General features: G+C 37.2%; 1 protein-coding gene across 2 annotated transcripts in view; it reads left to right on the top strand.

Moving 5' to 3' along the window:
• The first annotated feature begins 271 nt into the window (after positions 1-271).
• The window catches only part of C8A (complement C8 alpha chain), a 63,534-nt gene continuing 49,173 nt past the window's right edge, over positions 272-14,632 (top strand). For both annotated transcript variants that reach the window (XM_078073091.1, XM_036122829.2), the window contains exon 1: positions 272-423. Coding sequence is in view for 1 of the 2 variants with exons in the window: in XM_036122829.2 (XP_035978722.1) it covers positions 347-423 (77 nt within the window). In the remaining variant the exon portion in view is untranslated. The remainder of the gene's footprint in view (positions 424-14,632) is intronic.

The following is a 14,632-nucleotide window of genomic DNA, read 5'->3' as shown; positions in this document are numbered from 1 at the left end:
AGAAAGATTGAATGAATTCTGCAACTGTCTCTTGATTTGGCTTTGCCTCATTCTGAAAATAAGTTCTCTTTCCTAGACTGGTATTGGCTTCAAATCCTCCTTTCCTCAACCATATGGATATTACTTTTCAAAAGATCTGAAGGACAGTGGCCTTTGGTGTCTGAAATTTTAGGGTGTTTGGCTAGTCAATAACCCTCGTCACTAATTAACCACATCTCAATGACAGCTGAGTGAGTTCTGTTAGTTCCAAACATTAAGTTGATCTTACAGGTCCCAGCCTGAAGACATCTTTAACTCCAACTCTCTGAATAATTTTATTCGTTCTAAGTAATATAGGGTGGATGAGATGTTTGCTGCTGCTTTCTTCATCTTGTCTTTGATGACTTGTCAGCCTGGGGTAACCATTCAGGAGAAGGTGAACCGGTGAGTTGGCCATAAATCTGCAAAATTTGCACATAGGGATCACCTAATGGGGAGCTAAGGCACTTTCCTGTTTGCAACAGGTTATTTTAGGATGGAATGTGACCCCTTTTGTGTTATTACCAATCCAGTGAAGGACTACAGGACAGTGAAAAGAGCATGCCCTTGGAGTCAGATGGACCTGTATACAAATCACAGATCTAATACTCAAGATTTGGGTAATCTGGAGTGGACCACTTAATCTCTTTGAGCTTCAGGTTCCCTAGTGGAAATGAGAATAATAATGCCTCATCTATAAGAGCTAATAAATATGAAATAAGGTCCTAGATATAAAGTATACTCAGTTTAATAAATAATAATTCTCTTGAGTAATGTTGGACAGCTAACCTCTACTTATCTGTTTGTGAATCTTGCAAATTCCCATCTCATAGTGTTTGAGGGAGGATACAATTAGGTAATGTTAATAACATCATCTTGGGAAAGGCAAGAGACTGTAGAGATGCTGGGTCATTTCATTCTTTTTTTTTTAAAGATTTTATTTATTTATTTGAGAGAGAGAATGAGAGAGAGAGAGAGAGCACATGAGAGGGGGGAGGGTCAGAGGGAGAAGCAGACTCCCTGCTGAGCAGGGAGCCCAATGTGGGACTCGATCCTGGGACTCCAGGATCATGACCTGAGCCGAAGGCAGTCGCCTAACCAACTGAGCCACCCAGGCGCCCCCGGGTCATTTCATTCTTAAAACGAGTTTACCTTTTGCTGTAGGGTAAAGAGTGAAAGTGATATTTTCATATGTACATTGCAATTTTACCCATTTCATTTCCTTGAATGGTCCAACCTGGCTGCAGGTTTTTATATCTTAACATCAAGTATGTCATGGTGCTTAAACAGCCCCTTATTTTAGCTTTGGGGTAATGTGAAAGCAGTCCTTGTTTCCCAAACACTGAAGATGTTAAGTTGAGCTATTTTATTCAAGTTCTTGTTGAGAGATTTAATTTTGAATCATTATTGCTTTTAAATGCTAGAGCAAGAGAGATTTCCTTTACATAACAGTTCAGAAGGGGGAAAGGCATTTTTACAAGCAGTTAATTTGCAACTTGTATTTAAAGCAAATTCACTTTTGAAAAATCAGAAAATTCACCTCTAATAATTAGAAGATAAAGGCAAGAGAACGGTGGTAAAAGAAATCTCTACTGAGATACTCTTAATTATAAAAGCTTATCATTGTAATCCTTTTTGAAAATGAACAAAGAGTCTTGATGTTTGATGAACTTATCAAATAAGACAGACCAGTGAAGAGGCAAACTTGAAGTCAAGGCAAAAGAGAGCCAATTAAATACTTCACAAAGTGCTGAAGTAGGAAATCATGAGGTCTTTGTATCTAATGCCAGTTTATCTGACCCTGGCTTTGAAAATGGAAGACTACATGGTGAAATAATTTTACTGGGTTCAAATTATGGCCCTGGCATTTACTATTGGTGTGATCTCAGGCAAGTTACATAAGTGTTCTGAGTTGTAAAATGGGAGGAAATTCAGAGAAACAAATGGATGAAAGTACTTAGGACAATGCCTGGTACTTAGTAAACATTCAGTGGAAGCTACTGCCAGTGATTTTGTGTGATTGTTATTGTCATATTTTGGTCTTTACATTCTCTCTGATGGTTGACAAAAATTAGATAGAACAAATGTATAGTGTGTCAATTGGCATGGATTGTCAAGTTTGGTCAGTGATTTCAAACATATACAGAATTTAACAGTGGCACACTTTTTGCCCCAAATAAAATCTTACATGAAACCTAACAGTGAGAAAGACAGATGATATACATTTTTAATGGTACACTTTAATTTTTAAATTTGTTTTAATTTTTAAAATTTTTGGTACATTTTTATTTTTATAAGCTCTTTTTTACCATTTGCTTATTATATATAAACTCTTAATAGAAACATGGGATTGAGAAAAACATTTAAAAATAATGGTGATGAGGGATGCCTGGGTGGCTCAGTCAGTTAAGCATCTGCCTTCAGCTCAGGTCATGATCCCAGGGTGTGGGATCAAGCCCCACATCGGGCTCCTTGCTCAATGGGGAGTCTGCTTCTCCCTCTGCCTGCCGCACCCCCTGCTTGTGCACTCTCTCTCTCTGACAAATAAATAGATAAATAAATCTTTAAAAAAATAAAATAATGATGATGAAAATCAGTTGTAATATCCAGCCTCAAATATCAATGGCTCTCCATCACGTATTTTATATAAATAATACATTTTAGCATGTGTGCTGCTTTAAAAAGTTTAAACAATTTTCAGTCCTTCTAATTTATTGAGATTGTTTTATGATAAAGAATATGATCTCTTAGTGAATATATCATGTGCACTCAAAAGTGTGTATTTCTGTGTTGTTGGGTGTAGTGCTAAGTCATTAAATCAAGCTGGTTGTTAATATTGCTCAAGTTTTCATCTCCTTGTTCTATTTATTACTGAGGGAGGGATGTTGCCATCTCCAGCTGTATTTGTGGATTTGTCTATTTCTCCTTTCAGTTCCTTCAGTTTTTGCTTCATGTGTTTTCAAACTCTGTTATCTATCATCTATCTATGTATCATCTATCTATATTTAGAATTATTATGTCTTCTTGATGACTTGCCTCCTTATCATTATGAAAGGCTTTCATTATCCATAGGAATTGTTTTTGTTCTGCAGTCTATTATTAACATAACTATTCTTGCTTTCTTTTGATTATTGTTTGCATGGTGAGTTTTTTCCAATACTTTATTTTGACTTATCTGATTCTTCATACTTTAAAGTATGCTTCATGAAGATAGCACATAGATGAATTTTGCTTTAGTGTCTAGTCTAACAATCTCTGTCTTTTAATCACAGTATTTATACCGTTTATATAAAATGTAATTACTGGGGGGCGCCTGGGTGGCTCAGTTGGTTAAGCGACTGCCTTCGGCTCAGGTCGTGATCTCAGGGTCCTGGGATCGAGCCCCACATCGGGCTCCCTATTCAGCGGGAGCCTGCTTCTCCCTCTCCCACTCCCCCTGCTTATGTTCCCTCTCTCGCTGTCTCTCTCTGTCAAATAAATAAATAAAACCTTTAAAAAAAAATGTAATTACTGATAACTTTGCATTTGTTTATCACCTTTTTGTTTTTTACTTGTCCCATTTGCTCTTTATTTCTGGTTTTTATCTTTTAGATTTAATATTTTTTCTAATTTCAAATGATTTATTAGCTATTCTTCTTTCTTGTTGCTGTTGTTATTGTTCTTAGATTTACAATATATGCCATTAATTTATCACAGCCTACTTTCCAATAATGATATCATTTTTGATATCATTTTTATTCTCACTGAGTAACTTCCTTTGACATTTCTTGCAATGCAGAATGACTTCTGGTGATGAATTCTCCATTTTCAGTGGTCTGAAAAAGTCTTTATTTTGCCTTTATTTTGAAGGATACCTTTGGTAAATATAAAGTTCTAAGTGAGTTATTTCTTTTCCTGCCACATCACTTTAAAGATTCATTCCATTATCTTTGGCTTGCATAGTCTCTGAGGAAAAATCTGCTTTCCTCTTTGTGTAATATGTCATTTTTAAAAAATTGACTACTTTTACGATTTTCTCCTTATTACTGATTTTCAGCAATTTGATTATGATGCACTTTGGTATGGTTCTGTAGGTTTATAGTTCTCACCAAATTTGGAAAAAAAATTTCGCCATTATTAATTTAAATGTTTCTCTGCCCCATAATCTCTTTTCCTTCTGATAGTATAATTGCAGATAGTCAGACTGCTCGATATCCCACAGTCCACTGAGGCTCTGCTCTTTTTTTTGTTGTTGTTGTTGGCAGTCTTTTTATCTTTTTGTTCCATTTTGGATAGCTTCTGTCACTGTACCTTCAAGTCTGCTAATCTTTTCTTCTGCAGTATTTACTCTGTTGTTAACCTGTTCAATGAATTTTTCATTTCTGTTGTAATGATTTTCAGTTTTGTTTTTTTTTTAAAGATTTTATTTATTTATTTGAGAGAGAGAGAGCTCATGAGAGGGGGGGAGGGTCAGAGGGAAAGGCAGACTCCCTGTTGAGCAGGGAGCCTGATGTGGGACTCGATCCCGGGACTCCAGGATCATGACCTGAACCGAAGGCAGTCGCTTAACCAACTGAGCCACCCAGGCGCCCGTAATGATTTTCAGCTTTAAAAGTTTCATTTGGTATTCTTTTACATCTTCCACTTATCATGATGTTCATGATTCTCCTTACATACTTGGATATATGTGCAATAACTCTTCCAAAGTTCTTGTCTGCTGCTTCCATCCTTTCTGTATCACAGATCTTTGGAATTAGGACTGACACAGACAGCATATGGTTTAATCCATCCACTCATGTGGCAGGCAAAGAACCTGAGCCCCAGAAAGAGGGAGAGAGAGAAGGGGCATATTATATAACAACCAGGCCTCTCTGCCAGGCATTTTAAGAATACTGGCCAATTAATCCTCATTGTGTCTCTCTAAGATTGTTGTAATTATTATCCCCTGATTGAGGGCCAGAGAGGAGACAAAGCAGTCTGACAGGTTCTAAATCACTTGGCCATCTAGTGGAACAGTCAGGTCTTCTAATTGCTGTATCACTGTTATCTCCACCATTCCTGCTACCCTCACCCACCAGAAAAAAAAAAAATGTTTTTTTTTCCCCCAAAACTAAGCACACATTTTCATAAGTAGTGCAAATACAACATTTTCAACCAAAAATTTCCATTGATGGAAAATGAACAAAATTCCTTTAGAGGGACTGATGGAAACATGAGTGAGAACCTCAAACATGGAGGATGACGATAAAGGTTTGTTTCTCTGTATTATTAAATAGGACACAGAGGTAGCGGACCCTGAGAAGCTTAAATCATGATCCTTCTCTATTTTATTTATTTCAGAGGCATCAGAGTGTGTTTTACAAAGTATCCAGGGCTAGAGCCATGTGACTATTTTCAAAAGTTGTCCAGATAACTGGAAATCAGTATGTATTCAAGCTACATGAATTTTTAACTAATATGAATAGTCAGTAGTGGACTCATATCCAGAGTAGTGGATATGACTCAGAAGTGAATCCTGTGAATGTGGACATTTTTGTTCAGGGTAATTAATCATTAGCTATACTTGAAGTGGCATTGGGTATCGGCTTTGGAGTGAGATCAACCTGTGTTTAAATCCTGGCTTCACCACTTAGTGGCTCCAGAATTTGGGGAAGTTAAACTAAGACTCAACTTTATCATCTATAAAACAGAGATACATATTTCACTGAGTGTTTCTCAGGAGTTAGGAGAGTTCATACAAAGTACTTAGCACAAAAATGGCACATGGTAAGCTTTTAGAATATTATTCTTATTACTCTCTTTCCCTTTTGTCAGAAATCCTGCATAGTGTATCTTGAAATGCTAAAACAATGCATACGTTTTAGTGTCAAACAGCCTTCATTTAAATCCTTGCTTTGCCATTTTACTATCTATATAACTTTAAGCAAGTTTATTTCATCTCCCCATGAATCTGTTTTACTTACCTATAAAATGGGTGTAATAATTCCCACCCCACAGCATTCTTATAAAATTTAAATGAAATAATATAAAAGTGAATGAGATAATATATTTATACCCAACATTTGTACTGAGTTCCTACCATAGGCAAAGTACTACACTTAGCACTAGGCTGCAATGGTGAACAATATAGTCGTGACCTCTGCCTGGTAGAACGTGCAGTGTAGGGATGGAGATAAAATATGAGCAGTTCTATGTATATGGCATGATGTTAACATAGGGCAGGCAGGTCAAAGAAAGCTATCTAGAGGAAGAGAGGCTTAACTGAACTGGGACGTTTCAGCCAGATGAACGAGGTGTGATTACTCGATGTGGAGGAAACAGCATTATGCAAACATACTGCAGGAAAGCCTGGCACATGCTTAGAACTAGAAGTTCTGTGTGGAATTCTCTGTGTACCCAGCACACGGTAGATACTTTTCATTTGTTCATTTCATCCATCCATTCGTTCATTTGTTCATTTATTCATTCAGTATATACTCTAGGTATGCTAGGTGTTGGTGGTGAACTAAACAGATAATGTTCCTACCCTTAAGGAATTTACAGTGTAGTGATAGAGTCCATAAACATGTAAACAAAACATTACAGTAAAAAAACTGTGGTAAGTACTATGGAGGAAACAAATAGGGCCTTTTGACGGAGGATATTAGAGCAATCTAAAGACAGGCTGGCTGGTGGGTTTTCTCTAGAGGTGGCATTTAAGCTGAGAGATGTAGGATGGTAAGGAGAAGCCAGGTGAAGAACAAGGGAGAATGGAGAGATCAACCTGTGTGAAGATCCAGTGGGAAATGGCCCATCATGCTCCTGGCCCTGAAGGATAGGAACAGCATGAGAGTAGGGTATTGTGCCCTAAGAGGATGTCAAAAAGGTGGGCAGAGACCAGATCACAGGGGACCTTGGCATCATGATGAGGAATTTGGACTTCAGTTTATGTGTACTAACAACCAACCAACCAACCAGCCAAAAAACACTGGAGGGTCTTATAAAGGGCGGGGGGGGGGGGGGTAGGGATTATCTGATTTCTAATAAAAAAAATTCATTCTGGTGGCTGTGCAGAGAAGCAATGGGTGAAAGCTGCAGTGGGAGCTCCCACAGGAGGCCACAGCAGCGCTCTGGGTGAGAGATAATAATGCCTTAAATGAGAGTTGTAGCAGTAGAGGTAGGTGGAAGGGAAGATATTTGACATATATCTTGAAAGTAAAATGACAGAAATTTCCAAAGGACTAGATATGGGGGTGAGGGGAAAGAAGGAATTAAAGACCACAGCCAGGTATCTGTCTTGAGCAACCGCGTGTTATGGTGGTTCCACTTTTGGATGTGGGTAAAACTGAGAGGGAAGCTGGTTAGCAGAAAATTAAGAGTTGATATTTGGAGCCATTAAAAGTTTGCCGTGCCTCAGAGGCACTGACCTGGGGGAGATCTAAAATGGCGCAGTTGGATAAAGAAAACAGGATTTAAGAGGAGTGGTCTAGGTTGAAGACCTAAAGTGAGGAGGCATCAGCATAGAGTCATGGGAAGCCCAGGAAATGGATCTCACCTTCCTAAGAGTGAGAGAAGCAGAAAGAGAAAAGAAAGGCAGTACTGCACCCTGAGGCATTCTAGTTTGTAGAGAATTCAAAAAGAACTGGCCACAGAGGTCAGGAGGGAGCCAGGAAGTGTGGTGCTGAAGCTATCCAAGACAGACCGATTTCAAGAAGGGAACAATGGCTAACAGAAGGAAGTGAGACCAAGTCAGAAAACTTTCCACTGGATTTAACAACATGGAGGTCACCGGAGACTCAGTCAACTTTCAAAGTCAATTTAAAATACCTCAGTTTCATGACATAATTTCCACGTAATAACTGAATGGATCTGCGTCAAGGTGATATAGTGACAGTCAGTCTTAAATATAAGCTGAGCCAACTTATTAGGATGATCCTTTGGCAATAATCAGGGTTAGGCCTTCTAACCTTCTAGCCAATTTATTATTTTGTGATCTCAATTGCTGAGGTAGCCACATGCGGGGGTCAAGCATTTGACTCACAGGTTGCATGTTCAACTCCAGGTTTTAGGCCCTTTGCCCTCTGGGCCACCCTATTTAAAAAGTCAAATGGGTAGCATCTCACTAATCCACAGCCCTATACAGCATAGGCATTCAATACCTTTTTGATGAAGGTGGAGAGTTTTGATGAGTGTGTATGGGGTTGAGAAGGTTAGAGAGAAGGAACTGACATGTACATCAGGCTTGTGCTTGGGGCTTTACATACATGATCTTAGCCCATATTCAAAACAGTCTCACAAGTTATTATTATCCTGTTTTTCACTTATAAGGAAATCAAAGTTCAGTAGGTAGCAGAAACTGCATTTCAATGCATGTTTGGTGGACTCCAAACCACTTTGTGTTATAGCAGCATGCCCTCAACTGTGTTACATGATCTTACAGATGTTGCATGAAACAAGAAATGATGTGTTCAAAAATTTGGGAAAATGCTGGGTTGTGTAAATTAGAATGCAGGACTTTTCAGGGCCTTTAATATGTTGCATTTTAAATTTCCAAGAGTAGCATGTCGTATGCAATTTATCCAAATTTGACCATGTAAGTTTTCTTCTCTTCCTTCACAACCCCAGGTTGAGTACTTCACAGAGCACACTTTGAGAAATCCTGCCATAGTACTATATTGACTTGTGGCGATTCTATAGATAAAAAAAAACTAAAAGCCAGTTAGGTAAAGAAACTTGCTCACTGTAGCATAACAAAGTAGATGTAAACTAAAAATTGTAATCAAAGACTCCCGACTCTCAGTGCTCTGTATTAAATGTGTTATTGCTTGAGTAGATTCTCAGCAGCTAGGAGATGCTTTTCTTATTTTTTATTCTTTGGAGATGCTTTAAAACTATTTTCCAAGATTTACTAGATCACAAATTTATCCATGGTTTCCTAAGTAAATGAAAAAAAAAATGATACAATTCTTCTGGAAAGCCATTTGGCCATAGGTGTCATAAGCCTTAAAATCACCCGTATCCTTCAGCCCAGCCATCCCATTCTACAGGCTGTATCTTCAGGAAAGAACTTAGAATATGGAAAGACTGGGTGCTCAATAATCTAATTTTTTGATGTTAGACGAGTGGAACCATGTGTAGCCATCATAAATAGTTTACATTTCTGCTATGGTATTAAGTGGAAAATCAGGACGTAAAATATAATACTCAGTATGACCTCAATTATATTATGAAAATGGAGCGAAAGGAAATAAAACAAAATATTAATGGTGGGAAGGTTGGAGGCATTTTTTTTCTTTTATGTTCTCCTTAAAGAGAATGTATTGCTTTTATAATAAGCAAAAAATAAACTACATTTAAAGATTCATTGGAATGATACGAGAAAATGCTGGACATATTGATATTGGCTAAAAGGTTGGAGCCCTGTAATGACTTAATGAATGGTCCTTGTGTACTTTCTGTACTCTTTCTTCAATGATAGGATTACTATGTGTGCTTCTGTCTAGACATCATGTCACAAAGCTTTTAAAGCTACAGCAACACAGCACTGCTCTGTCTAGGTTTTCACTTCCATCCATTAATACTGTTTCCTTTCACTTTGACATCATAATGCAGTCTCTGTGGGCTTACATTGACACTATCTTGTCAATTCCATAGTGAGATGCAAAAATAATCCTGGAGTCATTTTCTGTTCCCAAACCTTCATCATGTACCTTCTACCCACCTTTTGATGATTAGAACCCTGTCTTTCTCCATGTTCCTATACTTCAAACTTTTATTATTAGGACAATCTATCAGAAAAATGACATATAGACAGAATCTTGAGCTATTTGAATATCTAGTTACCAGAATTAGTTAATTAGCTTCTAACCAGAAATTAGGTTCAAATAAGTCTCTAAACAATGCCATTCTTTTTTCTGTAAATTGGTTTCATTCTTTCCCTTCTTTTCTTTCCTTCCTTCCTCTCCCTCTCTCCCCCCTTTCCTCCCCTCTTCCCTTTTTGTCCATCACCCTCCCTGCTTTCCTCCCTTCATTCTTTTTTTTTCCTTTCCTAAATATTGCTGAACACTTTCCTTGGGTCTGACACCATGATAGGTATAGTAAACAAACATACAGACAGATCTGCCTTCACAGAGCTTACAATCTGGTGAAGACAGAAATTAGACTAATATTACAAGTGTGATAATTAAGTGTTGAGAAGATGTGCAGAGATTGACCAAACTAGATGAGGGGAGGAAAAATATTTCCTGGAGAAATGATGTTTAGGATGACATTGAAAGATACCTAGGAGTTAACCAGGTAAAGTGGTAGATAGTTGGATTCGTTCAGGATTGGATTTTATAGGTAGGCATGATTAAGGGAAGAGTGGAGTCCAGAAATTTAGGACATGATTATGATTTTAAAATGATAGATCATGGAATCAAAACTAGTTATAAAGGGAAATGAAAATAGAGGGAATATTATTGATAGAAAGCTTAGGTGTCAAGAGAGTAAAAGCCCCAAAGAAGTCCAAATAAAAGTGCATTGGGAATCCTTGAGCATATAACAACAGAAGTAGAAGAGCCCCCAAATAACTATTCACAGATGACTCACGAATTAAAGATTTGGAGGAGAAGCTGTTTCAGAGAGTGAGAAGGACCAGGATGTGACCATAGAAGATAGTAGAATGATGAAAAAGTCCCTGGAGGTGAGGAAAAGGAGTAATTGAGGGGCAAGAGTTGGATAGCTCATTTATGGGGCTGGCGGGGCTTCCCAGGGTGATGGAAGGAATTGGAATAGAGAGGAAGTTTGTGAGCCGAGGGCTGAAGTTTTCTTTGCTACTGTCCCTACGGTAGCACTGGTATTACACATTAACATCATTTTATAGATCAGAGTTTCTCAAAGTGTGGTCTGCAGACCCCAGGGAGTCCCCAAGATCTTTACAGAGGAGCTCTATGGGTTCAAAACAATAACACTAAGACATTTGCCCTTTCCACTGGGTTAATACTTTCACTGATGGTGCAAAAGTTATGGTGGATAAAAATACTGTGGTCTTGGTACAAATCAAGGCAGTGACATCAAACTCACAGGAAAGAAGTTAAGTTTGACTTAAGAAAGTCCCTCTTGCAACAGTAAAAATCACTAATGTTATTAAACTTCAATCTTTGAAAAAAACACCTCAATCTTTGAACACAAGTTACTTAAATATTGTATGTGACAAAATGAGGAGAATGCATTATGAACTTCTGCTGTACTGAAGTATGATGGTTGTCTTAAGAAAAAGCAATTAGCCACTTTTTCCCCTGGAACATTGTTTTTACTCGACAAGACAGCTAACAAGCTATGGTTATTCAGGCTTACTTATTTGGCAGATATTGTTTCAAAAATGAACAGGGAGCCCATCACTTCAAGGAAACCAAATAATATAATTTGTTATCAATGATAAAATTTTTGAGCTTTCAAACAAAAATTAAAATTTTGGAAAACATAACCACTGAGCTTGATGAGATCACTGGTGATATTAATAAATTTGACTTTTTATATTGGAGAGTGAAATGTGTTAATATTGTTAAGATATGCATAGTGAACCATTGTTTTCCAAATTTCCAATGCCTGGTGTTACAAAAATCATGTAGGAGTGCCAGATCCATTAAAATACTTTAATGTGGGGCTGAGTTGTTAAGCGTCTGCCTTCGGCTCAGGTCATGATCCCGGGGTCCTGGGATCGAGCCCCGCATCGGGCTCCCTGCTCCACAGGAAGCCTGCTTCTCCCTCTCCCAATCCCCCTGCTTATGTTCCCTCTCTCGCTGTGTCTCTCTCTGTCAAATAAATAAATAAAAAATCTTTAAAAAAATAATAAAATAAAATAAAATAAAATACTTTAATGTAACAGGGTGCGAAAAATTCATTGACATGCTTTCAGATTCCACATTGCAAGTAACATTTAAAAAATTATGGCTTGTCAAGTTGTGGTGTAGTATCAAAGAAGAATACCCATAGTTATCTGAAAGACTATTAAAATTCCCCTCAACTATGTAACATTTTTAACTATATACATCTATGAGGCTTATTTTCCTCAAAGACCTCAACAAAAGCAACGAAAAGCAACAGATTGAATGAAGAAGCAGAAATGAGAAGGGAACTGCATTCTACTAACCCAAACATTAAAGACAGTTGCAAATATGTAAAACAATGACATACTTTTCACTAATTATTTTTCATGGAAATCTGTTTTCAAATAAAATTATGGCATATATTGTAACATGTAGTGAGTTTGATGTTAAACTTTTATTATTTATTTATTTATTCTTTAATTTTATTGTATTATGTTAGTCACCATACATTACATCATTAGTTTTTGATGTAGTGTTCCATGATTCATTGTTTTCGTGTAACACCCAGTGCTCCATGCAGTACGTGCCCTCCTTAATACCCATCACCAGGCTAACCAATCCCCCCTCCCCCTCCCCTCTAAAACCCTGTTTGTTTCTCAGAGTCCATAGTGTCTAATGGTTCATCTCTCCCTCTGATTCCCCCCCTTGATATTAAACTTTTAAATAGATAAATACATATTGCTAAAATTTATCTTTTGATTTTTAATGTTGTGAGTATCAGTAGCTGCAGCCTACTTAAACAAAGGTTCTTTGGAGTCTTCAGTAATATGTTCAAGTATACAAGAGTCCTGGGACCCAAGTTTGGAAACCAGTGTTAAAGATGAACATTGCTTTACCCATGGCTCCTTGTCTTGGGTTTCAGCCTGGGTGACTAGTAGCTCATGGAATAATTAGCATGAGATTTGAAGCACCCTTTTTCCTACACTTGGGTGATAATTGTGCCATTCGTCACAGCAGAGGGTACCTGGCTCTCAGAAGTTATGGTAATACTGGTGGTAACAGCCAGATTAACAGGTGAATCCCACCAAACAATTAAAGAAGAGTTAATACCTATTCTTCTCAAACTATTTCAAAATATAGAAGAGGAAGGAAAGCTTCCAAATACATTCTACAAGAAATGGATAAATTCCTAGAAATCGACAATCTTCCAAAATTGAATCAGGAACAAACAGAAAATCTGAACAGACCAGTTATTACTAACAAAATTGAACCAGTAATCAGAAAATTCCTACAAACAAAAGTCCTGGACCAGACAGATTCACAGATGAATCCCACCAAACAATTAAGGAAGAGTTAATACCTATTCTCCTCAAACTATTTCAAAAAATAGAAGAGGAAGGAAAGCTTCCAAATACATTCTACAAGGCCAGCATTACTCTGATGCCAAAATTGGACAAAGGCCTCACGTAAGAAAAGTACAAGCTATCTCCAATGAACACAGATGCAAAAATCCTCAACAAAATATTAGCAAACCACATTCAACAACACATTAAAAGGATCATTCACCATGATCTAATGGGATTTATTCCAGGGATGCAAGAATGGTTCAATATTCACAAATCAATCAACATGATACACCACATTAACAAAATGAAAGATAAATATCATACAATCATCTCAATAGATGCAGAAAAAGCATTTGACAAAATTCAACATCCATTAAAGATAAAAAGCTCTCAACAAAGTGGGTTTAGAGGGAACATACCTCAACATAATAATTAATAACATAATCACCATATATGACAAGCCCACAGCTAACATCATACTCACGGGTGAAAATGGAGACCTTTTTCTCTAAGATCAGGAACAAGACAAGGATGTCCACTCACCACTTTTATTCAACATAGTCCTAGAAGTCCTAGTCCCAAGCAATCTGACAAGAGGAAGAAATAAAACATATCCAAATTGGTAAGAAAGAAGTAAAACTGTCACTATTTGCACATGACATGATACTACACATAGAAAACCAAAAGACTCTACTAGAAAACTATTAAAAGTAATAAATTCAGTGAAGTTATAAGATACAAAATTAATGTACAAAAAATGTTAGCTCTCCTCTGTACTTGTGGGTCTCTAAAATTAGGATAACTTGATCCACAATAGGATTGATATAGAATTAAAAAAGATAATTTATATAAACGCTCCAGCAGCACACCTGCATAGAGTAGGAGTGGTATTGTTAAAATGCCCATACTATCCAGAGCAACCTATAGATTTAATGCAATCCCTATCAAAACAGAAACAGAATTTCTCACAGAACTAGAACAAATAATCCTAAAATTTGTATGGAACCACAAAAGACCCCAAATAGCCAAACCCATCTTGAAAAAGAACAACAAAACTGAAGGTATCATAATCCCAGATGTCAAGGTATACTACAAAGATACAGTAATCAAAACAGTATGGTACTAGCACAGAAATGGACACATACATCAACAGAACAGAATAGAAAGCCCAGAAATAAACCCACACTTTTATGGTCAATTAATCCACAACAAAAAAGGGAGGAATATACAACGGAAAAAAGACAATCTGTTCAACAAATGGTGCTAAGAAAGCTGGACAGCGACACGCAAAAGAATAAAACCAGACTATTTTCTTATACCATACACAAAAATAAATTCAAATGGATTAAGGACCTAAATGTCAGACCTGAAACCATAAAATTCCTAGAAGAAGAAATAGGAAGCAATCTCTTTGACATCAGCTATAGAAACATTTTTCTAGATATGTCTCCTTTGGCAAGAGAAACAAAAGCAAAATTAAACTACTGGGACCACACCAAA

The sequence above is a fragment of the Halichoerus grypus genome, chromosome 5 (assembly GCF_964656455.1).
Source record: "Halichoerus grypus chromosome 5, mHalGry1.hap1.1, whole genome shotgun sequence".
NCBI classification, from domain to species: domain Eukaryota; kingdom Metazoa; phylum Chordata; class Mammalia; order Carnivora; family Phocidae; genus Halichoerus; species Halichoerus grypus.
This window is presented reverse-complemented; position numbering and strand designations above follow the sequence as displayed.